At 35.2% G+C, this 11,421-nt stretch overlaps 1 protein-coding gene across 4 annotated transcripts; it reads right to left on the minus strand.

Moving 5' to 3' along the window:
* Positions 1 to 765: 765 nt before the first annotated feature.
* LOC132149178 (uncharacterized) lies at positions 766 to 10,894 on the minus strand. 4 transcript variants are annotated; one of them, XM_059558174.1, is made up of 17 exons: positions 10,816 to 10,894; positions 10,628 to 10,719; positions 7,437 to 7,523; positions 7,124 to 7,195; positions 5,025 to 5,084; positions 4,636 to 4,749; positions 4,416 to 4,539; positions 4,145 to 4,165; positions 3,964 to 3,993; positions 3,570 to 3,617; positions 3,414 to 3,452; positions 3,171 to 3,209; positions 2,507 to 2,542; positions 2,310 to 2,398; positions 1,747 to 1,791; positions 1,567 to 1,589; positions 766 to 1,505 (listed from the first exon to the last, which is right to left on the minus strand). In XM_059558174.1, exons 3-15 carry the CDS (start codon positions 7,464 to 7,466, stop codon positions 1,753 to 1,755), a joined length of 741 nt encoding a protein of 246 aa, XP_059414157.1. In that variant the 5' UTR covers positions 7,467 to 7,523; positions 10,628 to 10,719; positions 10,816 to 10,894; the 3' UTR covers positions 766 to 1,505; positions 1,567 to 1,589; positions 1,747 to 1,752. The 4 variants fall into 4 exon arrangements, with proteins under 4 accessions (XP_059414157.1, XP_059414156.1, XP_059414155.1 ...); XM_059558173.1 differs by having other exon boundaries at positions 1,567 to 1,592; XM_059558172.1 differs by having other exon boundaries at positions 1,567 to 1,592; positions 1,747 to 1,809.
* Positions 10,895 to 11,421: the final 527 nt, after the last annotated feature.

Consider the following 11,421-nt stretch of genomic DNA (forward strand, 5'->3'; position numbering starts at 1 on the left):
ATGGATTTCTTGTATCTCCTCAAAATGCCTGATTAACCTGATGTTTGTCCTGGTGTCCTCTACAGAAGATATGTATGAAAATGATGCCGTTTGATTACCAAAAGTCATATGCTGATTTTAAATCCCATGATGTATTCCTGGGATGTTTATTTATGACAAAGTTTGAAAAATAGCCCGATTTAAATAACTAGGGGGGAAAGTTTGTCCAGATAAACTTTGAGTTGTCTGGTTTAAAAAGTTTTAAGTAGCTTTAGTGTCAGAGATATAAGGATAGGACTTAAGTGCAGAATGAGTGTTAAAGCGATAGTTCACCCAAAAATGAAAATTCTGTCATTATTTACTTCGTTCCAAACCTGTAGGAGTTGCTTTCTTATGTTGAACATAAATTATATTTTGAAGATTGCTGGTAATCAAACAGTTGGTGGTTCCCATTAACTTCCATAGCAGGAAAAAAAAGATACTATGGAAGTCAATGGCAACCACCAAATCATACAGCTTTGGAACTACATGAGAGTTACTAGATGACAGAATTTTCATTTTTGGGTGAACTATCCCTTTAATGAGTTTGTTGACAAGACGAGAGATTGAGGGAGAGGAGGTGAACAGTCCAAACAATAGACAGGTACGAGACACAATGACAGGCTTCTGAGAGAGCGGCCTCCGAGTCCAGTCCAGGACGGTGGGTTAGAGAGTGCCTGGGTCTCCAGAGGATATAGCAGGGAACACATACCACTTCTTGGTAATAAAGACAAAGACTAAGGAAAATGTAATTAAGTTTTTATTTTTATGAGAACTTTTTAGTGCCATTTAATGAGGTCTAAGATACACATGATCATATTTCCTTGTTTTATTGGGTGCACTTTGCAGCAAACAATTGTCATTTTACACAAAAGCACAAAGATCATTAACATAAAATTAAATACAAACTCTTTGAGGGAATATAAAAATAAATAAATTCTGCATGTCCTTTCTTAAATCGCAAACACAGCAAAATATAAACAGTTAGATATTGCATTAAAAAAAAACAATACAAACAATGTTGCAGTGCGATCAGCTGCAAATACTTTTCTTTCCCATCATTCCTTTAAAAAAAAAAAAAAAAAAAACCTGTCTGGCACAACCATTCAAGATCTGAATGCTAAAGAACACCGATCTTTTTTCCCAATAATTTCTGTACTGGTTGTGATATTTTTGTGTGAACAAATGCTGGACAGACAGACCATTTAATTTCATATCATTCTAGGTCAGAAACCATGAACAGAGGTACTTTATAGATGAATGATAACAGTTACAGAGGCACATTCAAGACAAGCAGAAGTAGAAACTGTAAAATACACAATCTGTGTGGACATGACTGAGTATATTAATATAACAAGTTGCATACATTAGGATGGTTGCTAGTCACAGATTCAAAGACAGCATTGTATCATGCATACAAAGTGTGGTAGCCGTGACCGATGTCTGGAGAATGACAATGTAATATGAGAAAAACTTCAAACAACCAACTTAAACAAGAAAATATATATATATTATAAATTTAAATGAGTGACAAAAAGATTAGCTTACTGAAGTGCTATTATGGTCATTCCCTGCTAGGAAACAAATAAGAGAAAAGTATAATGTGATTAATCTGACATTCTCCTTATATACGCATGGCTTATATAAGGAGCCATACTTTAGTAAAAGTTTATTATAGATCCAGCTCATTTGAACCATTTCCAAAAATCTACAAAAAGTTGGTGTTACCTGTTTTCAGATCATTGTATTCTCTTCCCCTCCAGGTCCCTCTCTCTGGAAGACATTTTTTTTCTTTATGACAAAAAAAAAAAAAAAAAAAAAAAAAAGTCACTGATTGTATACTGAAGGCCTTGTTAAGCTTAAATTAACATTCATTAACAAAGGTTCAAAATGTTGCATTAACAAAATATTACATACTGATATAAAAGTTATTCTTATAATTAACACTTAAAATAATACCACAAATGATTGCCATGTGAGCAAATCAAGCATTTCCATTTAATTTAAATTTTTTATAAATAAAACAAATAAAAATCACGCTTCCTCCAGTGAAAGTGCATCCCTTTTTATCTTGCCAGTTTTCACTTTTAAATGGTGCTTGATCGGTTCATATTTCTCTTACGTTCAGACAAAATTGTTTCATGGAGAAAGCAGTATTATGGATAGATGACTCATATTTTAGCGTGAAGCAATGGTTTGAAATTAAACCACACCCCCTCACCCAAATACAAAATAACATGCTTTAATTTTAAATAAATTCACAAACCAAATTAATGCTTAGATCGTTTTACCTTCTCGTATACATGAACCACCATGAGGAGTAAAACAACATTTAGCAGAAACGAGACAACCAGGAGTCCCGAACTCGCTTTAGTGGCAGCTTGAAGGGGAGAGGAGGGGAATTTGGTTTATAAAGAGATCTGCAGTAAGAGAGAAAACTGGAAAGACCAAATAATTGATCAGAAAGACCCACAGATCTCACACTTACCCCACAGATGCCGATTGTCATCTTTTAATGCTTGAACTGTAATAAAAGGGAAAACCATATAAAAACTTGATATACAAGCAAGTGTCTAAAAGATTAATAGATCACAAAATAAAATCTACTTTTTAAAGTATGATGACTATGATTAAAAAAAAATCTATTAGATTCTATTTCACAAAACTATTAGTAATTATTGCAATGTGCAAAAGTATTAGTAATAGTAAATGGCTGTATTAGTAAAATTTGTTATTAGTGACCATGCACAAGCTGTGGTGACTTCATTAGTTGCATCTATGCACCTGCTATTTTTAATCTGCCAATTATCACAAGTCACAACGTACAAGTTTGTATACATGGACTAAATAATGACGAAAAAATGGTGAGTTTAATAATGCAATGAGTGTTTCAAAAACAGGTGAGAATTGTGCAAATAGCAACAACCAAAACAAGCAGATGGCAACATCTAGTAGGTATGAGGCCTTGTAAAAGAGAGGGTCAGATGGGTTCAGGCTAATGGGAAGATAACTGAAATAGACACTGCACTATAGCTGAACCTTTCTTAATGCACAATCTTTCGGCTGGCCACTGAAAGAGACCACTGCGTGTGTGCTGAAGGCATTGTGCTGCTCATTACAGATGGATCTGCTCTCACAAGAGACAAACTTACTGATGGTTTCTGTACGGGCCGACGAAACTGCGGTCATATCTACAAAATATTGCATACTCACTAAAAAAAAAAAAAAAAAAGTTAAATAAGGCCATAAAAGACTGATCTTACCATATAATCAAGTTTCTTTAAATATTATCAAATTTGTACAACACTTTCTACAAAACTGGGATTAAATGCTCAGTGTATTATAAGCAAATACTCTGTATATACTTCATTTGAGAAGATTGATGTGATCCTTACTTTCAGTAGCAGTGATGTTTGGGCTGACCGTTGTTAAAGCTGTTGTGATTAGAAAATGTGGTTTTATGTCAAAACTCAGAATCACGTGGCAGACAAACTATCGGCCCTGTAATCGGTGTTGATGTGAATATGAAATACAAAATTGAATTTGCTTACTTTTATTATTGGTGGTGATTAAACTGACCGTTGTTAAAAATGTGGAGCCTATGTGATCAATTAGAAAAGAAATTATATTAGACTTCTCTTCAAAAGACCAATACAGCTATAATACCACACATGTGCTCAGAAAGCCCCCCCCACATTATCTTCAAGTTTGCATCTTTTTCAGCAAAACTAGAGAGACTTGGCTTGTTGTCACCATTTAATGATTATGTCGGTTTAGTAGTGGATGTTTAGGCCATGTACTTTCAAATAGTAAGATCTGACATAAAATTTTGATTTAAATAATTTTATATTTGAATATACATGAACTAATGATCGGTTTTTAATTTGAATGGTTAATTAAAATGTGTGTGTTTGAGATGTGAATATGAAATAAGAAACAGCTTACTGTATTCAGTGGTTGGGTTGATGGTTGTACCTGTGTAATTACAAAACAGATTAACAATAAATAACAACAAAATAAACAATGATTTCTGTACTACAACACTCAGATTAACAACACTGTGTGCTTCAAGAGCTAAAGAAATCCGTTTTATGGACTAAAAGGGAGATAATGTCAAATAACTTACTTTTTGATGGACATTTTAGGTCTAAAGTAGAGAAAAGAAAGTGAGCAAAATGTGCATTTTCAAACATGTATTATTCATAACATTCAACATACAGTAGCACTCCATGTAAATTTGCTTGTTTGTTTAATAAATATTCTGTCTCAATTAAATGTGTTCATCTACAGACTTTTGCCTTGCCAGAGATTTATGGTGGCCAATGTTCATATTATGAATAAATTAAGGATGTGCAAGACTGAAGAAAAAGCATAAATGACAGGTTTAATGTCCATACCCGATACTGATCCACCACAAGATTTTTTGTACATTTCTCCAAAAGTACTCGTGTTAATGTGGCGTACTGTGTACTCCTCTGTGCAGGTGAGATTAGTACAAAGTGTCTCAAAATTGTGGTCTAGCTGTAGAGAGAAATAGGGAAACATGCAGTCAGAACTGATTCGATTTGATATTTGAAACCGAATGACAGAACATGATAGAGTAAGCAGTATACTCACATTATGCAACATTATACGGAACGTTTCTAGAACTCTCAAAAGTTTCTCGTCCTTCAGTTTGTTATTACTCCATACTGAACATAAGGAGTTTATTATAGATAGAAGCTCGCGTTCCTGGGAAAACAGTCAGAAAAATATTGTAAATAACCATTATGAATTATTCAACTTTTTAAACTTAAATTCATACCAGCATAGACTGACAGGAAAATGCAGTTTTGTAGCACAAGTTAATAAATTATGTTATAATTATGTGTACAACACATTTAGGATAACAAGACTTTATCTCAAGAAGCCAATACTGCTTATAATATCCAACTACTACTACTACTATTATGAAAAGTAAATTAAGTTAATGAGTAAATAAGTCATCTTATGTTATTTGCTCATACCTTCGTTTCAGGTGAGAACTCCTTAACCTCAAACATGTGCTCTTCCAACAACAGGTCGTCCTATGCAGATTCAAACAAGATACAGTATGTACATGTTTAAGGAATCATGTACAGTCAGTACATAGTCAGTCATAAAATAAACTATCACTTTATTTTACAGTCTTATTCCGCATGAACATACTACATATTTACTTAGTAATTACAATAATGAGGTACTAACCTCGAAACTACCCCTTAACCCATCTAACCAGAATATCATCCAGGTTAATTTTTACAATAATGATTGTAGACTATCCTGATTATTAAATATTGTTTTGAGGGTAACGCATAATAAAGTTCTATTAGTTAACATTAGTAAATGCATTAACTAACATTAAGTAATACAATGGCTACAGTATTTATTAATCTGTTAAAAAGTTAATTAATAAAAATTTAACTGTTCATTGTTAATTCATGATTGCTCAGGTCCTTTAAATAATATTAATGACTGCATTAGAATTGAATAATGTGTAAGTAAATGTTTACCTAGATTAATAAATGCTCTAGGGGTAAAACCCTCTCCCCACCATAAGGAAAGTCCATAACTTGTTCAACAAATAAACACTTTGTTTTTGTTCGTTTGCATAACTATGCATTCTTGCAGTCATGAAAACATTAGCAGGCTCATATACCATTTTATTTTTTTTATTATTTTTGTGCAGTTGTAATATAATATACTAATAAGATCAGCTAAGAAGATCATTGGTGCCTCTCTCCCCTCCCTCCAGGACATTTATAACACACGTCTCACCCGCAAATTCCTCTGTATTGCAGGTGACCCACCCACCCGAAACACAGCTTCTTAACTTCACAGCTTTACTCACTCCCAACCTTGCATCCCCCCCCCCCATCCTCTCTTTTGTCCCATGCACCACTGAAATTCGGCCCCTCCCCCACCACCCAGGAACCTTCTACACCCCCCCCCCCCCAAACACACACACACACACACACACACACACTAACCTGCACCAGTCACTATGTGCAGCATTAGAATGCTTACAAATGTCCTTATTTGTAGATTGCATAGGTTGTATTTTATATATTCTTAAACTGTATGCATCTGTATTATGTATACTGTTAGTGTTAAGTGTTGATTTTATGCACCAATTGTCGAATTTCACTCAAATGTCCCAGCAGAATAATGGCTACTGTAGTTTATTGAATTAGCAATGTTCCACAAAGTCAGAAAATTAAAATAAAATTTAAAATTAAAAGTTATTATTTTTAACCAAGCCACTTTTAGACTTTTTATAATTAACAGAAAAGTCAAATACATTTTCTTACACTTACTGTAGTTGTAAAAATGTAAGAATGGCTACATATTGGGAGATGTTAGCTGCATATTATGTGCATACACGATTTAACACTATGACAGTATCCTCTTTTTAGAAAACACTAGAATTTAGCACATTATTGCAGGACGCTTTCCCAAGTTAAAAACTCAGAAATGTGCATGATGAAAGGCAACAAGCTCCAGATTCACTTGGGATTGATATGGGCAGAAAGTCACTGTTACGTGGGAATGCATTGTGTTGTGTTGGTCTAGTGTTCCTTTTGGTGTGTTTCTCTTTCTTGTTACCCTCTAACTATCATGACTCGCAGGTGGAGCTGATAATGAGTGACCTGATTGGGGACGGGAGTGATTGCTGCTACTTAAAGCCACCTGAAGCATGGATCTGGAGCTCCCCGCTCTCATGGCTTCCTTGATTGAGAGACTTGTTGTTTTGTGTCTATGCTGTAACATACGGTGTACATGCTGACTGTGGAATGAGACAACTGTTGTAAATCATTACTTTACTTTTCTAAGTTGTTTTGTTATTTGTTTTGGCTTTTCCCCCTCCTGAAATGTATATGCTCTTTACTACCTTATGTTTAATAAACTTACTTTTTATACTTTAAAGTATAGTTGGTGTTTTGAAGCCTTGGGAGTGAGAGCGGGGACTCCAGGGATCTTATTTGGATCCCTGTTATTTTGTTATGAATGTTTCTTCTGTTCTCTTTGAGTAGAGACTTTTGTTAATTCGTAACAGTCACAAATAAAAATTGAAGGATAGACTCACCAGATGCGCCTTAATGTCATTTTTCATACACCCGGATTGGACATCATGAATATACGTGATGAAAGAAAATGCCTATGAAGGAAATGCCAGAAATGAAGTCCCACCTGTGGACGACTGTCATGTAAAATATTTCACTTATGTATTAGTGTATCTTATGGAAACACTGTTGTATTTGTAATACAATTTACTGTACATGGGCCATCTTTAACATGCAGTAAAAAATAAACTGCAGCCACACAACACCTCACTGAAAGGTTTAAACATTTTCTTCTAAGGGCTTCCACTAATACATTAGCAAAGAGTGATAACTCACAGTAATCAACGTCCAGACTTTCCCACACATTCTAGTGATTTGTTAACCATCACAGTTCAGCTCCATAAGCCACGATGCTTTGCCTTGCTGGATGCAACATAGGAAAGATAGCAGAGATGAAAGAGAAAGTATTTAAGACAAGACAACACCCTTGAGAATCTACAATTGACAATTAGCTCATTCTGTAATGGACTCAACAAAAAAAAAAAAATCACTTTATTGCTTTATCCAGACAAATGGACGGTTTCTACTATGTCATCCTGGTTTAATGGATCCACCTAAATAAATGTGAAGCACACGGGAAAATGAGAACAGCTAGCGGCCCCTAGACTCTATAGATCAACTACGGTAAATTTTCACCAGGCCATGCAGAACTATAGCAATGAAAGTAAATGTCAATTGTATTAAGAATACTGTAATATCGGTAACACCACAGTCTGTCCAGCAGAGGGAACAGCAAGCACAAGGCCATCCACAACATCCTCCTGATTTAATGCTCATTAAGACAATGAGCGTGTCTTAACTCATTAAAATCTGTATGGACAAATGCATGCGTGTGTTTAGTTGTGTGACAAAATCCAAAATATACTTCAAGTAAAAAAATAAATAAAATAAAATGGGTCACAGTAATTTCTCTAAAGCAGAGATTCCTGTCAGACTGATCGGTCACAAAGAGTTTAACATGGCATCTTATGCTTTGGTGCCACTGGAACATGCTTTTGGAAGCTGTGGCACAGCCAATGACATTTAGTTTCACTGGAATCTGTACTGGATTGTGAGGCATTTTAAGTGGCACATGGCACAATTGGGCGAGTTGTTTGTTATTAAATTATTAAATCTAAACATGGTGCTGTGGTCAGAATCGGTTACTTATTTGTTCATTCATTTACGAAGCCTTATATAGTGCGTTGCAGTTGAGTTAGTTGAAGAGAGTGTTCGGGAAGAGTTAGACGAAGGGCAAGAGGGAATGGGATGATTGTCAGTTTAATCAAGGCATCTAGAATTGATGGCTCAGAGAGACTCAGGGTGGGGGTACAGTCTCGATCATATTTAGGCCAGACAATACAACCTGAAAGAAAGAGACTGTGGGATAAGGCTGGCTGAAATAATGAGAAAGGGAGGGAAGGGTGGGTTCGACAGAGAGAGACAAACAATACGGTATGAGGTGGCCCGATATAAGGTGGTTTTGGGAAGTCAGGTGATCATTTGGGACGTGGCCCCTGCTCCCAAATGTCAACTAACCAATTATCTCCCTTTATAATATCACATTAAATACTTTAACTTTATTTTATAATTATAGATATGTCGGTGCTTGCATTGTATGCTATTCATGCAATAATTGTTGTTTTGGTTTGTTATGCTTAGGTTAGTTTCTAAACTCTCGGGATCGCTTCAGTCATTTTTGATGGCAAAATATTTACTTTAATCAGAATATTTCGAAACATAGTAAATATTTTGGCATTAGCGGAAACATTTGTACCAAAACAAAGTCTCATTGAAAGTTTGAACGCGGAACACAACTTTTAAAGATTTACGGCTTTGATTTTAACACAATGTTTGAATAAAACAAAAAATATATACATTTAATAATTTGAAATTGTTTAGACAAATGCACAAACATACCAATTAACTTAAACTTTTAGCACTTTTAATAAAATTAAAATTAAGAGTTTTCACATAATGCGCAAAGTGTCTTCTTTACAAAGAGACAAAATTTCAGTCTGCACTTCAAAGAAATCAAGATTTGCGGCGGTTTAAGTTTGAAATGTAATTTTCAGGTCTATGCTCAAAAGTGGGATTAAAACTACTGTATTCCTATTATGTAGTACCATAAAATCCCTCAAAAATACAAAATATTAAGTTAAAAACATCATACCTAAACATAGTACATTCACTGAGAAAAAAATATATAAAAAACATTATGACTGCCATACTGGTCAAAAAAAAGTGCCAACAAGAACATACACAAACAGGTGTACATTATTGTTAGGGCTACAACAAGTATTTGTAAATCAGTCAGGTCTGGGGTGGGGGGTCAAGAAATGTCCTTTAATTGTACCTACAATAACATAGATTCTACATGCTTTGTCTTATGTTGGATTGTTCATTGGTTCCCTTTGATTAGTCTCCCCAGGTGTCTAGTTATCTTGTTTAGCTTTTTAGCCTTTTTAACTGTGTTTCCCTTAGCGTTTCTTTTATTCTTTGTCAGTAGTTGAATGTGATGGTGCCTGCACACACACACACACACACACACACACACACACAGATAATGATGCAACACCCTGCACCCAGATCCCTTTGTGTCTGCTTCACTTCCACACATTATACACTTAAACACAGACAGACAGCCTATGTGAAAGATAGAAATTATGACAATTTACCAACTAGTTGCCCCTATTAAGGCCTGACAGACTACATGACATTAGTACATTATTAATACAACAGAAGATGTGTTCCTCACTGAAGAGAGAGTAGTTACACGACCCTGCTTGTTGTTCACAAACACACAGATAGCACACATAAAACGCCATACTACAGCCTGTTTTACAGGCAGTGTGGGTGTTATCTGTCAGTTGAACTCTCTCAAGCTCCGTTCTCATACAAATGGACCCTGAACGATCTGCAGATATAGCGTCTCTACGTGCAGACACTCAGAAGAGGAACTTTACACGGGTGATTTTCAGTTCAGAGAAATTAATATGAAAAACTGACAGGCATTGGAGGCATTTTGTTAAGTTAAATGGCACTTGAAAATTAAATATCTGAAATACACATTTATTTAATAAAAGGGGAAAAAATCGCTTAATAGTCCCCATGCGATACTTGGATCAAGCGTAGAAGGAATGCCTACTGCCTAACAGGACAGGACTTAACTCTCGCGTCACGCAGAAATCCAGCGTTTTCTCTGTTTAACACGTCACCATGGACCTCGCACTAAATCTGGGAACAACTTCCCACGGAACCATGCCACTTTAAAACCCACGTCGCCAACAGAGGACAATATGGGAATAGTAATATAACGGACTACCAAAAATGGCTATTTAATACATTTATATTTTGTAATAATATTTAAAAACTAACTAAAACTAAATGCTTTTGATTTTTTAGTGATATTTAATAATTAAATTCCAGTGGAGATTTTAGTTTGAAAACCACACATCTCACAGCACACTCTCAGACGCACGCCTTACCTTTGAGTCGCCTCGTCTTGGTCTGCAACATACTTTCGTTTTGCAACTACAAGCAACGAGCCCCCTTGTGATGGTGTGAGTTTAAAATCCCCCTAAGATACCAGACAGGAAGCAGGAGAAAGTGACCAGCTGTTATCTCGTAATGGTAAGTCAGAGCAAACGACGTTATCGTGTAAGCGTGGGCTTACCGTACGAAGTGTAGCTCGGATTAGAAACTAACATGGTTATAAGGTTCTGCAGTTAGACCTTTACTCGGTTTATGTGCAGTGGTTTATGGACTTGAAGAAAGTCCCCACCCTGACATAGCTACTATAACCAATGAAACTGAGGGTGTTTCACTTAAGCAATTAGGCCCGCCCCAAGTGAACAGCGATACTGTGAATACCTAGAAGTATGTATTGTATGTGAAAAGTGACCACGAACGTACTTGGAAATATTTCACAGGAATATATCATATTTCATTGCAATTTATAGATTTTTATTTGATCTTATTTACCCACAAGTAAAAAAAAAAACATATTCTTGTGTTCCCTCCAAAAGTAACAAAAGGACATACTGTGCTTTGAACGTGTATTTATGTTTTCCTGAGATGTTCATATAAGAGACCAACTGAAGCAAAACAAATATAAATGATGAATACGAATTACAGCATAATTGAATATAACAATACAAGAACATTTCGGTACTGTTTCTGTAAAATTATTTTAAGTATCAGAAGTGGCACATTAAATCTCATAATTTATTTGTATTGCATTAAAAAAAAACTAAAACCAAATCGTTTAAAGAACATCTAA

Source organism: Carassius carassius, chromosome 9, assembly GCF_963082965.1.
Source record: "Carassius carassius chromosome 9, fCarCar2.1, whole genome shotgun sequence".
Classification (NCBI taxonomy): domain Eukaryota; kingdom Metazoa; phylum Chordata; class Actinopteri; order Cypriniformes; family Cyprinidae; genus Carassius; species Carassius carassius.

Bases quoted from the DNA above. Each gene is read 5' to 3' on its own strand.
- LOC132149178 (XM_059558172.1), bottom strand. From the start codon at position 7,466: ATGTGTGGGAAAGTCTGGACGTTGATTACT. The intron at 3,994-4,144 runs GTAAGTTATTTG...GTAATTACACAG, and splicing joins CCTAAAATGTCCATCAAAAA to GTACAACCATCAACCCAACC. The intron at 3,210-3,413 runs GTAAGGATCACA...AATATTTTGTAG, and splicing joins AAACATCACTGCTACTGAAA to ATATGACCGCAGTTTCGTCG.